Genomic DNA, 23,166 nt, shown 5'->3' with positions numbered 1-23,166 from the left:
ATTCATGAGTCAAGGTTGATGCCACCGGCTTGGCCTCGCCTCCCCAACTCTGCCGTTCACCCCAGAGGGTCGCTGGCTTCCTTGAAACACAACGCAGGCTGCTTCTTTTCTGGGAATTGGCTTCCTCTGGGTATCCTTCACGGTTTCCCGGAGGCAATGACTTCCTGTAGGTATCTTCAGGGTTTCCCTTCCCCTCGTTCTGGTCCCTCGATCAGTCATCCTGCTCAAGTGGGTTTGTTTTTGCCCTGGAAGATCTGCTCCTTCTCATGTCTCACCTTTCTCAGAGTGTGTCTCAATGTTCCACCTTTTATCCATGTGGATGGAGCTAATGGGTATCATATATAGGTAATTAAGGTCAAGTGCTTGACTTTGCCTGACCTTAATAACCGGACATGTTCAATGAGCTATGCAAGTGTTAGCCTCTTTACTCTCAGTATTCCTTTTCCTCTGCCCAGTGTTTGTGTAGAAAGGGGGTGGGGGGAATTTGAAACGTTGGAGAATCCCATAAGATAGAATGGGGTATGGGCACGGGAAAGGGGGGATAAAGCGTCTCATCATCGGTTGCCTCACCACAACTCCCCGAAGATCCCTCACCCAGGTGATCCTCCCGCACTGGTCCACCCCAGGGTCTGTATTCAAAGGCGATGGCCGTGCCCTGGCCACCTGAGAGAGAGAGATCCCCGGGGACTAGCAAGTGAGACACCCTTTGGTTTCTCACAGGCCTGACTGATGAGAGATGATAGATTAATTGGGAAAATGGTGAGTAGTCTGATGTTGCTTGTGGGACCTGGGTTTTGTTTTGCTAATGTACTGCTAACGTGCCGAAGGTCCAAGGTTGGGAAAGCATGCCAATGAATCAGAGGGTCTATGTAGCAACATTATTTCCGCTCTACTCAGTATTATATGTATTTAGAGGTAGTTTGAGGCATGCCGGCCAGTTAAGGGGCAGCCAATGAAGTCATTAACACCTATGTACACTACAGGTACATGTGTTCCACTAACCAATCCCTCCCCTCAATAGGTTTTTAGGTTGCCACGTAGGATGACGTCTTAAATGACGCACATCAAGGTATAAAAGCTTTGTATAATCACAATGGTTGCAAGTGTGTGGATTACTGCCTGTTGTGCGCAGATTGCCCTACCTTATTTTATGCTAAGAGTACTTTGCCATATTCTTTGAGTCTGCCCGGTTATTTTTATCCGAGTTCATTATTGGTAATTCTATCTAGCACATGAGACAATTCAAGGTGCTTGAGCACTGGTGTCTAGCTAGCCAGGTGGCGCGGTGGGGGCAGGGGGGTCACAGAGTGATGTAATAGCCTAGGAGTTGAGGAGAGGCTCCTTGAAAAGGTGGGTCTTGAGTTCTCTTCTGACCTGTAGCAGTGTAATAGTATGCCAGAGGACAGGGGCATCTGCATCAACAATATCACAAGTTAACAGAGTATCTAGGGCCCTTCCGAAACCTTCCCCCTGGCAATAATGGAAGACTCAGCCATGGGGCAAGTTATACTGCCTTTTATTCTCCAATAGATAGGGATCATACAGGAAACCACAAATCTCCAGCAAGCTCAGCTTCTGAGCCTATGCCACCCAGTTTTGTATCGTGGTGATGTTGCAAAAATTAAAACCATCCCCAAAAACCTACGGGATCCCCCTATTGGTTAGCTCTGCCTTACTGTCTATGGAACCCATATACATCTGGATTCTCACTGGTCTTCCTATGTCAGATGGCTTCACCTGAGACTTCTCCACAAAACTATTTATTACTCTGTTGCAGGGTCGTACGACGATCATTGGCCCGTGCAAAATTCTACACCACCCCATGATCTGAGCGTCTGGATTGGCTGGAGCGGGTGCCCTAGGCCTGGGACCCTGTCGTTCACAGTGCTCAGTGTACCTTTTCAAGGTAATGAGAAAGACAAGTGTCCCCATTGTTGCCACTGGTCTGATCACCTAGCCTGAGAGAGTGCTTGCAGGTTGCAGTTTTTGGTGGACAATATATGTATCAATCTTGTCTGCTTCACTGTGAACAGCTCCTTTGCTCATCATGAGTAAATAGCCATTGTTCGGATCTGTTGGGTCACGTGTGCGAGGACCACAAAATGTTGCTTTTCTGTCTACAATTATGAGGATTTTATTCTGTATTTCACAGGTGGCTCACTGCGTCAGGAATCAGGAATGTTACACCCGTCCTCTTCCTTGGCTGCAAACACTGTCTCTGTGTTTCATGCTGAAGGGACTGCACTTCTCTCTCCATGTATTTGAGGCCTGTGTTTTCACTACAGTCATTTTATGTTTTTTCTAAGCATTCGAATATCTTCTTAGAGGTTAGCCGCGATAGAGCCCTCTAGGTTCCTTATACGTCCCCATAGCTCCTTATGGTTAGTTGCGATAAAGCGGTTGCAAGCTCGGTCCACGTATGTTTGGGTCTCTTGCGTTTCTGCATTTTGCTAAAGAAAGAAAAAGGTCTTGACAGTATGTACACGTATCTGTCCTCTATCTATAGAAGGTGTAAGCATGTTCTTCGTGTATACGTGTGTGTGTGTCTGCGGATTTTGGTGCAAGGATACAAATTTGCTTCATGACTAACGCTGCTTTGTAATGTTGTCACTAGTGATGTCATCATGGCTGGATCTTGCCATCAGTCAATCTGATCCATCGATGAGGCACCTGTCTCTTCGAAGCCGTCAGCTGGATAAGGTTTAAACGGTCGTCTGAGAGAATATCTCTTTGCATATGTGGGATACACTGGTGCGCCTGGTGATTGGCCGAACAACGAGTTGCAGCTTTCGTTTCTCATTCTTCGGGCTGACATTCACATAGGGGACATGAGGGCCATTACAGAGACCCCCTCTTCAGGAGTGTGGGGGCAAGTCTGATGCTAATGGGAGGAGGTTCCATAGTCTTGGGGTGTAGGCAGAGGTTTGCTTTCTGGTCCTTTCCTTTTTGCAGCAGCAGATTCAAGTCTGTACATGTCCTGTCTTCTGGTGGTGCGCTGTCTGCATGAGATGCTGAATTTCTATGCAAGGTAGCCGGGTCACTATAGGACGACTGCCTTATAGATGATGCAGGCGCAGGGGCATCAACTTCATGTTTTCCCGGGCGGTGCCGGCGCCCGGGAAAAAAAAAAGCCCCCCTTAAAGTACAGGGACATTTACGCAGATGGCATTTCCCGGGGGTTGCCCGGGCCCCAGACCACCCACGTACTCGGCGCCCCTGGATGCAGCAAGACCTCAAGTTGATTTGTGCATGCAGTGGGAGCCAGTGAAGGATGATGAGGGTGATGTGGTCATATCCGTGTGAACCCTTGATGAGGTGTGCGGCTGCGTGTAGGATATTTCTCAGGGGCACAAGGGAGGACGACGGGAGGCCTTCGAGGAGGGCATCGCTCCCCATCCAGGTGGGGTAGGAGCAGTGCTTGAATAGTAGATCTAAAGCTGTCAGGGGGGAGGAAGGGCTTGGCTTCCCGCAGGGAGAGCTGCTATCAAGCTGTCTGAGCATTCTAAGCTATGTGTGTCTTGATGGAGAGGTACTTGTCGATGTGCAACCCGAGGGACTTGGCGCAGGAGGTGAGCTCAGGTGTGAAGCCCTCAGGGTTCATGGTTTGATAACCAGGTCTGTATGCCTGGGTGTTCATGGTGAGGAGTATTGGAGGTCTTGCTATAGGTTATCCTATATATGGTAGAGTTCTCGGTGGTACATTGGTTTCGATGTGTTCTTTTCTATACATGTTGGTCTATGTGTCAAAGTCCTTTTGATCAGTTTTGTTCATTTGTACCCTTCCTGGTCCTATAGGTTATGATGTACCGTGCTTCTATGCGTACTCTATAAGTCCCAGAGGACTTCTTTGCATAAGTGCGGGGTCTCCACTTCCAGTGCATATAGCGTTGCATGTTCCTGTATATTATTCTGTAGGTGTCAGAGCCCTCTCGTTTACAGTGCCGTCGGCGCACACGTGATTCTATAGGCACCAAAAGTCTTCGCTGTTCTACACTGTGCATCCTTGCCTCTAGTGGGGCACAACGTGTATGTGTGTGTGCAATAGTCTACGAGTAACATATCTCTCGGCCAGTATACGTTTTGCGTCCTCCCTTCCAGTTCTGAGGACTTTGTATATGACTATACATTATTCTGTAGGTGTAGTATCAGCATTGAATCTTGCCTTCCATTACCAGACTTTCTTCATTCCTGTACGTTCCATACACCCCAGCGTCTTCCACGGTGCCCTTGCCATCAGGGTCGGATTGGCCCCTTGGCCTTTCGGCCCGTGACCGGGCCGAAATTGTCCCTGGGGAGTGGAGGCTGGTTTCTGGCCATACCTGGGCCGGTTTGGAAGAAGAAAAAAAAAATGAAAAAAATATATATATATATTTTTTCAATTTTTTTTCAAAAAAGCCTTTCATCCTTCCTAGGTCGATAAATGAGTACTAAAACAGGTTGGGTGATATTGTATGCATATTTGTTCTATAAAAAAGAGCTTAAGTGTAAGTGCTATACAATAACATTTTCATTTGGCCTTTGACATCTGCTTGGATTCACAGTCATTTAGTGTACTTAGGAACAATGCTATTTGATGCCACTTTCTGTTTTGTCAAGGGGCGAAAGGTTGTGTTTCATCGCTTCCCGGGATGTCACTTTGGGGTGGGGTCAAATGACAGCACTTCCGGTGATGTCATCAGAGGTCAAGGGTCATGAGGCGAGGGGTGGCCCATTTTTTTATTTGGTGACCGTCCCAGTCCGACCCTGCTTGCCATGCAGCAGCCCAGTGTAATTGTCTAAAATACCCGACCACAGGTAACTATGTAGGCTTTAGGGCCCTTCAGGGGGAAAGCATTGTCCGGTCCATGGTGTTCCCTATGTGTTGTGTATGGCTTGGCTTTGCAGAAGGAATGTTGTGATGTCATGTGGAGTGTTTGTGCCTGAGTGATGGAATGCATGGGTGAATGTTCTAACCTGGTCAGTTGGTGAGCCCTCTGCCTGGGTGATGGGCTGCCAGTGTTTTATTGTCCTATATGTAACTTAAATGTAACATGTTTGACTGCTATAAAGATGCCTATGAAGCTGGAAATAAACCTAGAATGTCAACCTAAGAAGGCTGGGAGCTGCTTTGTTACATTGGCGACGAGTTGGTCTTGAAGAATCTGCGCTGGAAACCTGCTGCAGGGGGTGCAGGAAGAATGAAAGGACAACACTGCCCCCATACTAAGTAAGACCCATCACCCAGGGCGGAAAAAGAGGAAGGAAAGTAAGTCCCCTGTTCGGAGGGAGGTCTGGAGGCAAGTGGGACCTTCAGCATTTCTTGGAATGCAGGGAGAGCTAGGTCCTGGGGATCATGTAAGAAGGAGGGCCATATCCTCAATTGAGAAGCTAAACAGGCCTGGTTGGGAGGCTGATCCATATGTCCGTGCCCCGCATTGAGAAGCTAAACAGGCTTGGTTGGGAGGCTGATCCATATGTCGGTGCCCCGCACAGAGAAGGGTATGAGGTGATATCAGTACATGGAAAGGGATAGCAGGTGGAAGGAGCTGTTTGTTCGTACTGTTGACATTTGAAGTGCCGTGAAGGTGGGACAGTATCTGAAGTGCCGTGGTTGGGCAGTTCACTTTTGCACGTTGGAACAGATGTCCCCGTTATTGGCCGGACTGTGAATACAAGTGATCATACTGAGTCACATGTCGGTGCCCGTGATGCATTACGCTGTGGGGGTCCGCGTGGCACTGGCGACGGTTGGGAATGGCATGGTCTGTCCTTGCCGAGGTTACTCTGGAAATGGTGACGTCAACGAGTACTTGAGGGAGTTGGTGGAAGCGTAGAGTTCCGCCGAACACCAGATTCTCTTACCTGCTGTGTGACAGTGTGACGAGCGATGCGTGGTCCCGGTGAGCGTTAATCGTCCACTGTGAATAAAAACAAGGATAAAGGGACTTTAGAGCAAAGAACCCTATTACGTCGATATACGTTTTGAGGAAGCGGAAGTCTGCTTCCAGATTGCTGTTGCAACATACAAAGGGGAATGGATTTTGAGAGAGCAGCTGGACCTGGAGGCTGGTATGCGGATTGTACAGCATGCATGCTCATCGGATGGACAATAGGAGCTGCGCCCAAGGTATGCTGATTGTATAGCTTGAGTGCCCATCCGATGGACAGCTGGAGCTGCGTGCAATGGAATCTAGGTTAGAACGGTGCAGTGACTTGTATTTGGGATGGACAAAGTCTTCCGTTGGGAAAAGTCATCAAGATGGTTTTAATTGCAATGGTTTCAAGGAGCGCGGCCCACAGAAGTGTATCCTTTTTTCTGAGTTGGGTTGTGGCAAAGACTGATGTGATTGTATGATGTAACCTGAGATAAAAACCTGTTTGGGAAATCTTATGGTTGGTTATGTACTCCTGACAATTTGCAGGTTAGGGGTGTTTGTTACACCCATGGTCTTTTAGCTGTAAGCTAATGTACGGTATGGTGCAATATAGTTGTATGAGGCTAATCCTAATTCTTTGAGGATTTACAGTTTAGGGTCGCAGGAGGCGACATGGACTTTTAGCAATCTGTTATGTTTAGGTCGCCAAATGGTGACATTGACCTTTAGCAATCTGTTCAAAGTTTTGGTATGGTGCATATTGGGTGGGAATGATTTCACTTTTATATGCTAGATGTAATTTATTTGAGGCTTTGCAGGTCAGGGTTGCAAGGTTGCACACGGACTTGTAGATTTGGAGAGCGTAAAAGTAATAGCCATAACATGTAGCAGTGATGTATGGTATGGTTTAGGCAACACAGAGAGTGTTTTTACGTTATTGATGGTTTGCAAAAATTTTAAAAAATGCGAGGTTATGGTGTTGCAAAAATTGCTTGTTGTATCCATGTGTGCATGTGGGAAGCTGGATACAAAGATTGGATGTTTGGTTGGCTGATGGTGTGTGAGTGCCGGATACAAAGTTTGGATGTTTGGTTGGCTGATGGCGTGTGAGTGCCAGGTCAGCATGTGTTTATCTGGGGGTAGCGCCTTCAGGTCTTCTTAGTACCTGTGTATATGTATGGGTTGGGAGGTAGTTCCACGTTGTATGGTATAAGGGGGTAGTGCCCCCGATTTAGGTATGGGCGTGATTGTGATAAGTCGCGCATGGTTAAACAGTGTACGTGGGTTTCTGGTGGTAGCGCCTCCAGTTATGTCGGGGCGTGGCTATTAATGAGGTTATGCATGGTGATCCCACGTATGGCTGTGTGAGGTGGTAGCGCCACCAATTGTTGGGGCTTGACTGTAGTTAGTCATGCGAGGTGAATAGTTTGGTATCTGGGTGGTAGCGCCCCCAGTATGTGTAGGGCTGTGACTGCAGTATAAGTCACACATGGTTAGGGGTAGGTGTGTACGGGTGGTACCGCCCCCGGTTTTGGTATGGGTGTGTCCATGGTATTGGGCATTTCATTGCCACGCATTACCCCGACTTTGTGGTTTATTTACCACAAAAAATACTTTTGTTTCAATTCTCTGTGCACATGCGGTGCGGCTGCTTTCAGCTGTACTGTGTGCGCTTCTATGACTCGTTCCACCCTCATCAGGTTCCGGAATGTGACAGTGATATTGATTGTTGGTCCCTGTGTGCCTGGCCAGAGCATCGGGTATGAGGTGGGTGGTTGACTGTAAAGCACGTGTTACGTGCTAGCCCTGATGATGTGAGTCGGTGTGAATGTCTTATGTTGGTGTGTGTGGAGGTGTGTTGTGTAATGTTATGTGTTGTTGTCAGAAGAGGGGAGATGTGTTGTGTAACGCTTTGCTGTGTGTGATGTGCAATGTAAGGGGAGGAGATGTGTTGTGTATGGCTTGGCTTTGCAGAAGGAATGTTGTGATGTCATGTGGAGTGTTTGTGCCTGAGTGATGGAATGCATGGGTGAATGTTCTAACCTGGTCAGTTGGTGAGCCCTCTGCCTGGGTGATGGGCTGCCAGTGTTTTATTGTCCTATATGTAACTTAAATGTAACATGTTTGACTGCTATAAAGAAGCCTATGATGCTGGAAATAAACCTAGCATGTCAACCTAAGAAGGCTGGGAGCTGCTTCGTTACACGATACAGTATAGGTCTCGGGGACAGGTCCCTAGATGGGTTCTTTCTCCTTCAGTAGCTCAGGGTGGCGGTCTTTGGCCGGTTCCCATATATAACTGTATAGGTGCTTGAGCGCAGGATTGTGTAAGTGTGCCTTCTGGCCTCCACTGGCCCGCTGTGAGGACTTTTTGTGTTCTCCTCCAGTGCCCGGCTCACGGTGCTTGTGCCATCGTTCCATGCCCCCGCTTCCTTCCCAAGCCTCCGTTCCCCTTCGTTCCGCTCCAACGCCCAGCTCGCCAGGAGCTTTGGCCAGTGACCGGTTCCCATGCAGCCTGTTCGAGTGGCGACCTGTCACCCATCCCGCTTTAAACTCCAGGTAATGGCACACCCCGTGTCTGCGCCCTCAGCCCGATCCTCTCAAGCGCCCATTCGACCAAGCGACCAGTGTCATGTGACCCCCTACCTGTCCGTTCCTCCTGCGTCGTCCGGCTCACCTGGGTCCGTGCCTTCACCTCTCCCGTTCCCCATCCAACGCTGAACGCTAAACTCTGCGCCTTAGCCTCCTCCCTCCCCACCCAGCGCCAGACTGACTCGGATATGTGCCTCAACCCCCCTTCCCTTCCCCTCCCCTCCCCTCCTCTCCTCTCCAAACCACTCCCCTTCCCCCTCCGTCAGCCTCCAGCTCCCGACTTACCTGGTACTGTGGCTTCGGCTCCCCGCCCCCTCCGACGGCGGACTCCCCCGGGTCTATGTCTTCGTCTGCCCAGTTCCCCTCCGTTCCCCCCCATTGCCCTACCCAGGTCACCCAGGGACTGCGCCAGCGGTTCCCACGTGAAAAGCTCTTCCAGCGGTGACCTTTCTCAGCTCCGCCGGGGTCCGGCCTCCCAGTCCCTCCCCGCCCGCCCTCCCTCTATCCTGACGCCGCTGGGACCTTTCCTTGGCGATGCTATCACTATAAAAAGAAAAGCACAATCTCTGCCCCGCGGAGTCGGCTTCGCCTGGGAGCGTGAAGGGCAAGCGGGAACAGCGAGGCCAGGAGACGGGGGAGAAAGGCCCCACAACGGGACTGGAGGCGCGCTCCCCTACCCAAGACACCGACCCTCCGGGTACTACTCTCCGGCCTTGGTAGACCCAACTCTCCCGGCGCACTTCCCCAGCCTTCATGCACCAGTTTGACCCTGGTCTGTCTGCTGCTTCCCTCAAGACGCCCAGTTGGTCCCGGTGCACCTCTCAGTTCTTCGCAGTTTCGGCGCACCGATGCACTCCAGCTTTGGCAAAGCACTGACAGGTTCTTGTGCACCACCCCAGCCTTGGCAAGACGCTGACAGGTTCTTGTGCACCACTCCAGCCTTGGCAAGACGCTGACAGGTTCTTGGGCACCACCCCAGCCTTGGCAAGGCACTGACCGGTTCATGTGCACCACTCCAGCCTTGGCAAGACGCTGACCGGCTCTTGTGCACCACTCCAGCCTTGGCAAGACGCTGACCGGTTCTTGTGCACCACTCCAGCCTTGGCAAGACGCTGACCGGTTCTTGTGCACCACTCCAGCCTTGGCAAGACGCTGACAGGTTCTTGTGCACCACTCCAGCCTTGGCAAGACGCTGACAGGTTCTTGGGCACCACTCCAGCCTTGGCAAGACGCTGACCGGTTCTTGTGCACCACTCCAGCCTTGGCGAGGCACGTCCCTTCTCTACTCATCGGAAGGGGCCTCTTTCAGGGTTTTGTGGATGCAAGTTCTTGCCTGGCCAGTCCTTCCCTCCACTCACCAGAGAAAGCTGAGCAGCAAGATGTCTGTAATGGAGGATGGAGCGCGACCAGCAAGGAGCCAGCACCCAATGGGGATACCTGATAAAACCCAGGAGCGGCCACGGAGACCAATCACACAACAGAGGCAGGATCAATCAGGGAGGCCAGCCAATAACCACGAGCAGTGGAGGACTCCTGTGGAGAGCCATGAACAACCATGGAGACCCACCAAGGGCCAGGATCAACCGGAGAAGCCAACTCTGGGCCTTAAGCAACTGGAGAGACCCTCTGGGAGTCAGGAACAGCCAGGGAGGCGAACCCACAGGGAGAAGCAACCTGGGGGACCAGTCAATACCCAAGAGAACCTGGACGGAAAAGCTGGGAGCCCGGAACAGCTGGGAAGACAAACCAGGAGCCAGGAGCAACACGCAAATCCAACCCTGGGCCTTAAACAACTGGAGAGACCCTCTGGGAGTCAAGGGCAACTAGGGAATTCAGCCATAGGCTACGAGCCACTGGGGAGACCAGGCAACAGCCACGAGAAATCGGGGAAACCAAACGTAAGCCACAAACAGCTGGGGAGACCATCTGAGAGCCAGGAGCAACCTAGGAGTGAAAACAGTAGACCGGAGCCACCAGGCAGACCAGTCATTAACCAAGAGCAATGGAGGAGAACACATGAGGGCCATCGGCAACCCAGGAGACCAACCAAGATCCAGGAACAATTTGGGAACACTAGCCAGGGCCACAAACGACTGGAGAGACCACCTGAGAGCCAGGAAAACCCACAGGGACCAACCGGGAGGCAGGGGCAACCGGGAAGGCCATTCGACAGCCGAAAGCAATCGGGGGAACCAACCATTGGCCACAAACAACAACCAACCGAGAGGCAGGAACAACCAGGACGACTAGTTGACAGCCAAGAGCAATCAGGGAAGTCAACCATTGGCCACAAACAACAAGGAAGACCAACCGAGAGGCAGGAACAACCGGGACGACTAGTTGACAACCAAGAGCAATCAGGGAAGTCAACCATTGGCCACAAACAACGACCAACTGAGAGGCAGGAACAACCGGGAAGACCATTCGACAGCCAAGAGCAATCAAGGAAGCCACCCAATGGCCACAAACAACCAGGGAGACCACCTGAGAGGCAGGAACAACTGGGAAGGCCAACCGAGAGGCAGGAGCAAACAGGGCAATCAACCATGAGCTCCTCACAACCAGAGAGACCAATAAATAGCCATGAGAAACCTCTGGGCCACAAGGAGCCAGAGAGGCCAACTGAGAGACCAGAACGACCAGCAAGACCGACCGAAAATATGGAGCAACTGGGGAGAGCGGTCAATAACCAGGATCCATCGGGGAGAGTGGTCGAAAGTCCAACGCATCTGAAGACCAGAGAGGAACTAGGAGGCCCAACCACGAGCCTGGAGGTCCAGGGCAGAGGAGTGGATACCAGTGACCCCTCTGGGAGTCCGACCGGAAGCCAGGAGCAGACCTGTGTCACCCCCACTGACCTGTGCATCCCCAGGGGCCGTGCCAAGGAGATCACTATGGTAACCCTTGCTCTTTGCATGTCTTTGATGTCATGTACGTGTGGTTGAAGTGGAAGGTGCCCGCTTGATTTTTCTACTTGTACTGTATCCTTTGGGAACCTTATGGCCGCAGGTGTATTAGGGCATATGCCCCCTGTAAACCTAAGGACCTTTCAGTAAATTATGTTGTGCCCTCCAACACCTTACTGGCCTTTAGGTGCCCCGTGCACAGGCCGTTATTTTCTACCCTCCGGGTCCCTACTGGCCTTTAGGTGCCCAGGCCGTTATATCATATGCCCGATAGGAACCTAACAGCTTTTAGGTGGCCTGGAGTACAGTTGTATTGTGCCCCACGGGACTCTATTGGCTTTTAGGCGCTATGGGGCACACTGTTCTATTGTGCCCTTTGGTAACCAAAAGTCAGAGGTCTTTCTAGGGATGTGTTCGGGGTGTCTTGTGCACAGTGGGGGGTTATTTGTCTGGCATAGGGGGTGTTTAGATGCTGATGACTCTGTTGGGGAACAGTGGAGGTGCCTCGAGGCGTGTGGACTTGTAGGCTGGGCACTGTGGCAAAGCCCTGAAGGCACATATCACCGACTGCAGTGGGATCCACCTGACCAGAGCTAGCCGCACCGCCACCCTCCATACTCAACACCGGACCTAGCCGCACCGCCACCCTCCATACTCGACACCGGACCAGAGCTAGCCGCACCGCCACCCTCCATACTCAACACCGGACCAGAGCTAGCCGCACTGCCACCCTCCATACTCAACACCGGACCTAGCCGCACCGCCACCCTCCATACTCGACACCGGACCAGAGCTAGCCGCACTGCCACCCTCCATACTCAACACCGGACCGAGCCGCACCGCCACCCTCCATACTCGACACCGGACCAGAGCTAGCCGCACTGCCACCCTCCATACTCAACAGCGGACCTAGCCGCACCGCCACCCTCCATACTCAACACCGGACCAGAGCTAGCCGCACTGCCACCCTCCATACTCAACACCGGACCTAGCCGCACCGCCACCCTCCATACTCGACACCGGACCAGAGCTAGCCGCACCGCCACCCTCTCTTCACCCTACCCACTGCTCCTCCAATACAGCCATGCGCAGAACCTCTAACAATGTACCCCAATCCTGACCTGCAGCACCCAAAGCTGGAAGTGCTGAGACCCATGCACAGCTCTTCCAATGCACCTCAATCTTGACCCGCAGCAGCCAAAGCTGTTCCAGTGCTGAGACCCATGCATAGCTCTTCCAATGCACCTCAATCGTGACCTGCAGCACCCAAAGCTGTTCCATTGCTGAGAAACATGCACAGCTCTTCCAATGCACCTTAAACCTGACCCGCAGCATCCAAAGCTGTTCCAGTGCTGAGACCCATGCACAGCTCTTCCAATGCACCCCAAACCTGACCCGCAGCACCCAAAGCTTTTAGTGCTGCGACCCATGCATAGCTCTTCCAATGCACCTCAAACCTGACCCACAGCACCCAAAGCTTTTAGTGCTGCGACCCATGCACAGCGCTTACAATGCACCTCAATCCTGACCTGCAGCACCCAAAGCTGTTCCAGTGCTGAGACCCATGCATAGCTCTTCCAATGCACCTCAAACCTGACCCGCAGCACCCAAAGCTGTTCCAGTGCTGAGGCCCAGGCACAGTCCTTCCAATGCACCTTAATCCTGACCTGCAGCAGCCCCAGGATCACGGCCAGCTCTTACATTACACATCAATCCTGACCCACCCCTGATTCACCAAGCCCTGCTATTCCATTAGCACAGGACTCTGCAACCGTTGGCTCTCTAGATGCCCTAACTTGCATAGTCAATGGCGAGGGATCTTGGGATTGGATAAATAACCCAAAACATCTGCAGACTCTCTGGACCTGCGAAACTCTGCTTCTGCATCCGACCCTGACCCGCAGAACCCACCTCAGCTCGACCACTGCCGACACCCATACACAACTCTTCCATTACACCTGTATCAGGGTCCCTCCCCGACCACCCAGAGCACAGCTATTCCATTTCCGGGGTCCACACACATAGCTGAGGGAGGCGCCCTGAGCCGCAGCACCCTGCTAGCAAATGCTGGGCCCACACACGGCTCTGCCAGGGCACCCTCGCGCGGCTCTTCATATTTCTGAATAAAGCAGATCCTGGTCGGGGCTGTTGCTGACACGCCGTGTGATCTTCGGCACTTTCCGAGCTCGCGTCGACGCACGGCCCCCGCCGGTAATGCACGCTGCCCGCATCAGGAGCTGCACGTATCATGTGCCTTCAAGGCGGGAAGGGTTGCGCGCCAGGCTGCGGTTTGCCTGATCCGGCAGAACCCGTTGTGTCGCTCCAGGGCCTCCTCGTCCTTCCAAGATGCCCTGGTGGCGGGGCGGGGGCAGGGCGCGGCAGTCGTGCCTGCTGGGGTACCACTGCCAGCCCGAGCCCCTGTTCATAGTTGGGGGCGGTTGAGGTAGACGAGATAGCTGTACTTGCAGGTAGCTCAGTGGGTACAAGCGTTCACTGTGAATATCTCTGTGTAACCTGGCGAGTCATGGGTTTGAATTTAGGAGACGTATCTCAGGAGGTTAATGCACATGCTTCAGGTAACTGTGTATAGCAGGTCAGATACAGTAAGAAGAGTGATCAGATAGCTCATGAAGTTGAGCCCATGCTTCCTACATAGATATCTGTTGATTTATATATGTATTGAATACTTGTCATATTACTTAAACAAACTAAGGTGGGCGCCCGATAAGTTTGTCTTTCAAAGCGTTCCAGAATCGTGCAATAAATAGCACCCGAGAACAACTATTTAGCTGTGTGTGCTTGATCAGTTTACGGGATATTTAAACGTAAGAGGTTCTTGATGCTTGTGACTCTGGAACCCCTGACCATCTATAATGTTTTGGCTAATTAGGGGGTCCCTCTCCCCTGCGGAGGTATTTGTGTGATTAGGATTGTTGGATCTATTAGGCTTTGCTGAATTTCTTTTTGCCGAATGGCAACTTTGCAGATTTCTAGCCTCCGATTTTACTTCGTCCTTTTTTTGTTTTTTTTAGCCATAGAAAGTGGGGGAGACTCGGCGCCCTCCTTTTGCTCCTGCCTCCCCTTTATATACCTTAACCACACTTGCCATCTGTGGTAAAAAGAAAGAGGTACAAAATACATTTGGTAATGTTGCCATTCGGCAAAAGTGAGGTTTGTTATGTCATGTGTGTTTGTACAGCGCACATACGCCAGGGGGCATCTTGGCGCTAAGCAGCGGAGACGAGGCAGTGGATAAGAAAAAGAAACAACTAAAGGAGGAGGGTCTTCATAGACCAAATGGTCGACAGTAGCTGGAAGAGTCCAGGGCAGCTGATTCCAAGCCCTTGCGGCTAGCAGGGAGAAGGCGCGGCCGCCAGTCCGTGACAGTGGGACGCCAGGAACGCGTAGCAGCAAGGCAGCCTGGGAACATAGTGGACACATTTTCCTGACGGTACTCGGCCCCTAGCTTATAAAAAGGACTGATGCACCAAGCACATTGATTTAAACAAAACCCGCTTCTCAATCGAGAGCCAGTGCAGCTGTCTAAGAAGCGGGGACATAAGCGCTCGTGCTGGTTTACCCAATGTTACAGGTTTGAATACTAGAATGACAGCTCAGGGGGTTTATGTGCCTGCTACAGAGATCTTTTTGTAACCTGCAATCCCGCCTCTTGTCTAAGTGCTCTCATACAGTTTAGTTTGTGGTGTTTGTTGTAAACATTGTACATATTGTATGATTATCATTTTTTTTTTACTATTACTAGAAACAAACAAAATACACCTAAGAATACATGCAGCAGGGCTGGCTTAATGGCTGACCTGATCTGGTGTATATAGCTCCCAGTAGCCTCGCCACCGCCTCAACACACAGGTAGCTGGTACTTGCGACCAGCACTTATCAATACCGCAGGTTTTCTCTGCATCTGCCCTCCAACTGTCCCCCGAACATCACAGAGGCCCCGATTATTGGTAGGTGGCCTCTAGATAAGACCACTTACCTTACAATGATAACGGGGATCCAGGCCTGGTGCGGTTTAAGAGTGTTCCAGAAAAGGGGGTTTATCCTAGAAAGCTTGCTTTTAGCACCATGCTGCCCCCCCCCTTTCCACCATCTCCACTTCTGTGCCCTAGCTGTCATGACCGTGCAGTTCAGCTACTACCAGTGGTAAAATAGCTTGGCGGGTTGAGTGCTCGCTGCTGTAATCTGTGTGTGATTAGCAGGTCGCAGGTTTGAATCCCCTGCAAGGCCAACTCAGCCTTCCATTCTTCCGGGGTAGATAAATGAGTACCAACTTCGGTTGGGTGATATTACATGCAAATATGTTCTATGTAAAGCGCTTGGGCATAAGCACCGTATAAACGAAACCTCATTATCACTATCTGCAGTCCTTGACATGGTGCGTTCATCCCAGCCACTGCTTTTAAGTGGGGAAATAAATCGAGGGGTATCATAAAGCAATATTCCTGGCGGGGCCTAAGAATCGCAAGCAGCTAAGGGACCGTTGAAAGGTGTGTGGCCCTTGGAACTACCGCAGTGGTCTATTGGACGGAGTCAAGTGTTTGTAGCTGACAGGACAGAGAGAAAATCCTCTCTTCAAAATGTGTGTTAAATATGACTAAGGGGATCAGTAAAAAAATCGACTAAAGTAAAAATCTTTAAAAAAAGCGACTTTTATTTATAATAGACCAATGCAGGTACTTTTGAATCTCTGACTCTTTTTGTATTTATTCATTATATTCACTCAATTTTAATGGCAAGACCTTAATATAAGAATCGGTTGCAGAAATCAAGCAATGTATTCAATATTTTTCTTTTCCCTTCAACAGATTACAAAATCTAACATTTAACTCCAAATGTCGCTTTCTGATGATGTTATTCGAAACATTGGGTGATGGTGACAACTACTGGGCAAGAGCGGTATTGTCACATCATTTAATTGACTTTGAGAGATAGGGGAAATGAGGCTGGGGAGCCCCAGAAGCGCCTGGGCCCAAGAGCACTTTGTGTTCCCGCAGTGGGGGATGAGTCCTGGCTAGCCCCTGCCCACTTAAAACTATGACTCCAACATGCTTCCAGGTGGGTGCAGAATCCAGCTGTTACCTGCCCCAGACCTGTGCACTTATTTCTCAGCCATTTGGTGAGATTGGTAGCAACGCCCGTGAACTGCAGGATTATTAATGGTCGAGTGCTTTATGATATCAAAGAACTCCCCGGGGAAACATATCTCTGACTATTGTAACTATCACCATACACAAAGTTGTCTTTCTTGAAAGGAAGTAGTGGTCAATCTTTCGTGAAAGGCTAAATGTATTTCTCTTTGTGCCGTAAGCAGTTTGTTTTTAGTTGGCAACTAACGTCTGCTTTTGACTGGCGACCGGGCATTGTCAAAGCCTGGAGGTCTATGTAATGTCACAGCAGCTGCTTCCTCATTTCGCTTTGACCGACAAAGGCGGGAGCATAAATGTGAAGATTATACTATATTAGCACCCGGGGGGGTCTTACTCACAGAAACAATACGAAAGAAAGAAAAGCCATGGAAATTCGTTTTGCCACACCTAAAAAGAACAGCCAGGGCTTTGGGGTTTGAGTCAGCACACCATGGAAGCAAAAAGGCATTTCGTTTTGCACCTTGCATATGCAAAGGCACTACCAGGCTTCACACTTCTGATTTAAAATGAATGGGATCATGGGGGAATTTCGATTTGCACCCTCCGCCCACACGTGAAAACAGGGTTTGGGATTAATTCTTTTGGCAGATCTTTATGTCTATACTGGTTCAAAACACACTGGGAAAAGATTGTTGGTTTCGAATGCCAATAATACAGATACCGTGAATTCAGTATGGATCTACACAGGAGATTTTCAATGGGGAAATAACTAAACAATGCAGAAAGAATACAGGGCCTAAATCTATGGCTTTGGAGTAGTTCTATTTACGGGTGAGGCCTGAAACTGGGCACCAGGGACATCAGGGCACCACTGGGGTAGCAAGGGGGTCAGTCAAGGGTCTCTCCTCTCTTTCCTCCAAAGGGTCTGAGTCAGATTCTATGTCTCCTGGCTCCTGTCTCCAATGCAAGACTTAGGCCACTCTGCTGGGATGTTTCTCGCCAAATTTCGGCAGCAGGGTGGATCTCCGAATTAGTGGAAGATCTCCAGTTCTGATGCAAACTGGTAAATCTATAGGGCAAATGACATCCCTAACTTGTCATGATTCTCACGAAAGGGATTGGCTAGTCTTCACTACACATCTCCTACCTGTGTGCTGATAGGACAAAGAGATGGGGGAGTGCTTTGGGATAGCTGTGGCAGGAGAGAGCTTCATCATCTCACTTTGACAGGTGGGCTTGGCATGCTTTAGGACATAGAAATCTCACATGGCAAGTACCTTACATTTCCAAATTTTTACATAATTAATATACTTTTGAGAACTACATTTTAAGGCGAATAAGATGAGGTTAGTCTGCAGTCTGCACATCCTTCCTGTGTAGAGATGCAGTTTTTTTTCATTTACTCAGGAACAACATCAGTGAAAAATATACCACTTTACAGTTGTCATATTCATGTTTACTGGCATGCTTTTAGCAACCGTCACATCTCTTGGAATCAAGGGAAGGCCCAAATCACATTTTCATTCATAACTTTAGTTGTGTTTATCCCACCAAAATTGTTTTAGCATAGTTAGAAGGGGGAGACCGTTACCTTTTAATAAAATCTGGAATGACCATTCCAGATTTGTTATGCGATAAAATGTATTTCTCCTATTTTAATCAACTTTAGTTTCACAAGTCAGGCATGTGACGTAAGCAAAGAGGTCTGTGTTTAGATTCCGGTTTCCCTTCAATGCCTAATGGCCAAACTAAAGGAGTTTGCGTGGGACTTGTGACTTGGAGGTCACTCCTGCTGCAGAGCAGACCTAACTTTATCTGGTCTTCACTGCGTTTCTGATCTAAAAAGTATTACTTATTATATTTTTAAAGAAGGGCAATGATGGATCAAGACAACCAGGCCTGAATCTCCAGGGAAACGGAAGGAGGTCCTGGAGGTTAGTTTCGTGTTTGGAGAAATGACAGTCCATGTACCCTGCAGCAAACAACCTTTTACACTTGCACATAATTGTAACTTTACACAGCATCTTATAAGGCTTTCACAGTTTTAACATAAATGAGTATTGCTTTGAAATCGTCCATATGGATAAGCTTGTTATAGGCAGAAACCATGTTCACACTTTGAAAGTCCGGTGAGCATTTTGCTGAGCATATTGTCAATCTGGATGAAGGGAAAACAAAAAAATGACATTCTTTTATTTATTACACATGACATGCTCTGTTTCACTTTAGCTGCATGGAGCACACTTCTGGTATCCCATTGAAGATACTGTGCACTGTGATTTCTTTATATGGCAGTGCAGCTCTCCATAGATTGTCGGCCACAAGTCTTCCTTTTCCTTCCTGAAATGCATTGCGCACATCTTAGCATTTTCGGATTCAGGCCCACTTCCTTTCCTTTAGGAATTAGGTTCCATAGGCCTTATGTCAGACCTCATTTCTGTGCTGGCCTGATATTTCGGTGAGCACACATAACTGTCTCTGTCCTCTGTATTTCTGGCATCCAGGGGTTATATTTGACCCCACAAGGTTTTCCAGTAATTTTACAGTACTCCCACTCAGATGATGTGGGGCAGCTCTTCCCGATTCCCACTGTGCCTTATTACATCGAAACCACACCACAAATTATTAAAATTAGGATGTGCCAGTTTATTGGCTCTTGATCTGGGCTGGACATCTGATGTCTACCTCTTGCAATGAGTGGTTCCTGAATTTAATGGGTATCGTACCTGTGGATGCATAACTCCACCCTTTGGAAACTGCATTGTTTTTTCTTCTTTTATGCCTTTTTAAAAGCTACAATTTGATAACTTTATCTAATTTCTAAATAAACATAGCAATAGATATATTTTTTAAATTCTTCTCATCATGACCTGGATTAATGGAATTAGTCCCGTGACTGTACCAGGATGCAGGTTTGAATGCCACATTTTCATGTATTACATATTATAAGTTATTAACCCACACTTTTCTATTCAGATATCTTATTTAATAAACTATCATCTCCCTGAATCTCTGCTTCGTAACATTTTCTGGGAAGCTATCATCACATTTCAGCTTATGAAGGTCTCGTGGTCGAATTTTAATGAGATATAACTCCTTGGATGGAGCTTTCCCTAAGCTTTTAAAAGTTATTCGAATGATTTCTGTGTGCCTTATGGTTCATGAGAAAATGAACAAAGTTTGATTCTCTATGTAACGCTATGGCAAAATATTGATATTTATTTTCCTCCAATTTCAAATTATATTTATCTTCTTCAAACTGAATGTGTGATCTGTCCATCTTCTTTCTTTGTTGGTTTTGGCCTGGTGTAAATCCATTAACATTCTTACAAAGTCAGGTCTGTTTATGTTTTGATGCAGTTGAAGACACTCCACCCCTGACTCATAAAGAACCTTCTGGTGTACATCAAATGTCATTAGCTCAGGCAGTGGGACCATGAATTTGAGTTTTAAATCCAATTATTTTAGTAACATCAGCCCATACGGGGCTGCTTTTATTTACCTAGTTGCTGGCCCCAACCCACCATAAATTCCTTCCTGGTTACTGCTGTGGCTTCAAAATTATGTTTTAGATAGAAGATAGTGGGAGGTGTGCAGTCCTGGGCCTGTGAATCTCCTGAGACAATTACATTTTGGGCTGCACACTGCCTTTCTTCATGCACATAAAACTCACACTTTTAAATGTTACAGTTTCTTCACACATGAGGCCTTTTTTTTTTTAATTATCTCGCATGAGCCAGCAATGTTTACCTTTAGATCCTGATATATATTCACATTACTCTGGCATTGGAGAATCGTTTTTCATCTGTGCATTGTTCTAAGCTGCAAAATGCACAACTTTCCATGGTAACTGTTTCTGTTTTTGCAAAGTTACCCTTTATTCTTTGCTCTCTGTGTCAGCATGGCTGCACATAAGACATCATTCGCATGTAATGGAAAGTAGTTCCAGGCCTTTCGTCTAGTCACTCAAATGCAAGGCCCATTTAGTGTTTTTATTTCTCCTACTCTGAAAACAGTATTCTGAAATTTGGCAGTTGCAAGTGAAATACTGCCCTCATGTCTGTCAGCCAACATTGAGCCTTTGAATTCCCTTTTGCTGTGAAGTCTCATATTCCATGTTCCTGGTTTTCAATTTGCAGAAGGACCACAGTTCCCTCGCCTCTCTGTTTTATCCAAGTGAAGAGCGTCAGAAAATGAATTGCTGGCCTCTTCTCTGCCAGTCCACAATGTGTTCAATGCTCTGCCCTTTCGGCCCAACATGTCTGGGACAGTTCACTTTTGTCTTGGAGCTGAATCTGAACCCCACACTTAGCTGTGCGATTGAGACTGCCACCTGACTTAAATCCTCAAGGCTCCACAGTGACCTCTCTTCAGCAGCGACCGCCAGTCGACCAAGACATCTACTGGTAGATGGACTCACATCAAACCCACTGTCCCTGTGACCCCCGTGCCAGGTGATGCTGGTGCCCATTGTCCCACCAGAGCTGCCACTCGCCCATTGGTCTCGTATGTGTCTTGTGACCCGTATATTAAAAGCTATAGTGCAAATGTCAGACCACAAAGACATATACTAGCGGGCCCTGCCTTCCCCTCTGTGGGCTTCCACCCCCTACAGTCCCCATTGCACCTGTACATCTTATTCCATGCAAAACATTAATGTTGCGTTGCAAACACGAAAGAGCCAAAAATATGCCAGGTAAGTCTCATCAACACAGCACTATTACATGGTTCACATCAACATCAGAGGCATCGTAGAATTCTTAGCGGCAAGTGGGGAAAAGGGTATGGTATGACTGACACAAGGTTCCGGCCTGCTACCATCATGGCCTGCCAGTGGCAGAGCATTGCACAGAGAGATAGGATATGTCGGCATTGGAGAATACGAGTAGGCTAGTAGTGGCTTTATTGAAGGGCATTGGAGAAGAGGCTCAAATGCTGCAGTCTACTTCTGTACCCTCAAGGAACTATTTAGAGTTTATAAGCATTGATTTGTACTTTATTTTGAAGGCACCGGAAAGGATGTAAGATTTTTGGAATTGTGGAAGTTATGCAGGAAAATACTGACATTTCCTGAAGCATGTAAATATACACAATACTTATTTTCTAGATGCAAGTTTCAGATGTAAATGGTACTGTAAGAGCTTAAAATGTGTTATGTATGAGGTGGTTTGTTCCTAAGGGTACAATACTTGCTATGGTAGATGAGAACAAAGGTGGAAACTAGTAGAGTGGAAACTCTTCAAAATTCCACATATTTTTCTTGTTACAAAAAGCCAAATGAAACCCTGAAACCTTGTCCATTGGTGCACAGACCAAAAGCCAACCCTACGACAAGGAAGTCCAAAGCAAAACAGGCCCACTTTTTCATAAAAAAATCAGAAACGGGCAATGCAAATGTTGAGAGGTGTAGCACTTCCGTCTGGTCATTTGTGCAGTTCTTCCTCTGGACTCTTTCTCGACCTCTGCGACTCTCACTCACTCTCTACTCTCCCATCTGGCCCAGCTCGCTCTGCAGGGCACACTCTGGATGCTCTGAACTCTTAAGATCTTCCTCTTTCGATCCCTCTCATCACTCCTCTCTCCTGGAGTGATCACTTTCTCCTTTCCTCCCAGCTCACCCTCTCTACCCCTCAGGCTAAGCCAACTCCAACACTGCCACCTACCTTCTCGGTTTTCCGACCCATGAAGCGTGTGTCAGTTGAGGCTTTCGCCGCCACTTTCTCTCCTCACCCCTTGGCCGACTCACACCCTGACACAGCCCTTTCCATGCTCCACTCTGCTATATCTGATACTCTCGATGTTCTTGCCCCTGTCATGAGGATCCGCTTGAAGGCCAAAGCCAAGTGCAACTCTTGGTACGACTCAGACCTCGTCACCCTTAAACGCAAGTGCAGGGTGGCTGAGAGGAAATGGCGTGCTTCAGGTACATCCTCTGACAAACTGGATTGCCGCCTGCTCCAGAGCCAATGCTGGCTCTCTGTCCGCACCAAGAAGAGAGCCCACATCCAAGCCTGCGTCTCTGCGGCATCTAACAACTCGCCCGAACTCAAGGAGCTGGCCAATCCTGCAGCAGTCTCTAAATCTCCTGTCCCCTCACAGGCCCTCTGCACGGCCCTGGCTTCTCATTTCATCTTTAAAACTCAGGACATCCTGTCATCTCCGCCTCCTCCCTCTACTCCCTGGCCTTCCCCTGGGCCTTCTTCGGCCACCGCTCCTCCCTCCTTGTCTCCCTTTCCCCTGTTCTCCCCACTCCAGACAAGGTTTCTAGACAAGTCCGATCTATGAAAGTCTTGTCAAAACAGGTTCTCCCGTTCCTCCAAAACCATCAATGACTACATTGTCACCCTGGATCCTGCTCTGGCTGACTTCTGCAACCAGTCATGCCATTGGAGACTTCCCTTCCTCTCTGAAGCACACCCTTGTGCACACTCTTCTGCCGACCCTTCCTGCCTATCACCCAATCTCCATCACTCCTTTACTGGGCAAACTCCTGGAAAAGCTGGCCATCTCCCAGCTTAATCTCCACGCTGAATCTGTTGGTTGTCTCCATGACCATCAGCCTGGCATCAGAGCTGCCAGAAGCACGGAAACTGCTCTCATGAACATCCGTGAAGACCTGCTCTCCAACCTTGATTTAAACACCCCCTGTGTCCTCATCTTCTTGATCTCTCTTCTGCCTTTGACACGGTCAACCGTGCCATCCTG

The 23,166-nt window shown here is 49.0% G+C and overlaps 1 protein-coding gene and 1 long non-coding RNA gene across 3 annotated transcripts in view; one reads left to right on the top strand and one right to left on the bottom strand.

The window, feature by feature from the left end:
• Positions 1-8,604, bottom strand: part of LOC138447807 (uncharacterized) — a 172,046-nt gene extending 163,442 nt beyond the window's left edge. Inside the window, exon 1 of the long non-coding RNA XR_011259955.1 lies at positions 8,502-8,604. This is a non-coding gene — a long non-coding RNA (uncharacterized lncRNA). The remainder of the gene's footprint in view (positions 1-8,501) is intronic.
• The window catches only part of RGL3 (ral guanine nucleotide dissociation stimulator like 3), a 577,979-nt gene that overhangs the window by 182,182 nt on the left and 372,631 nt on the right, over positions 1-23,166 (top strand). The window contains exon 1 of one of the 2 annotated variants that reach the window (XM_069604163.1): positions 8,716-11,344. The exons of the other annotated variant lie outside the window; for it this stretch is intronic. Within the exon in view, the coding sequence (XP_069460264.1) occupies positions 9,767-11,344 (1,578 nt within the window). The 5' untranslated portion in view covers positions 8,716-9,766. Of the gene's footprint in view, positions 1-8,715; positions 11,345-23,166 lie in introns of those variants that run through there. 2 annotated transcript variants of the gene reach the window in all.

Source organism: Ambystoma mexicanum, chromosome 3q, assembly GCF_040938575.1.
Source record: "Ambystoma mexicanum isolate Mex_15411 chromosome 3q, UKY_AmexF1_1, whole genome shotgun sequence".
NCBI lineage: Eukaryota > Metazoa > Chordata > Amphibia > Caudata > Ambystomatidae > Ambystoma > Ambystoma mexicanum.
The sequence above is the reverse complement of the archived record's forward strand: the minus strand, read 5'-3'. Positions and strand labels throughout refer to the sequence as shown.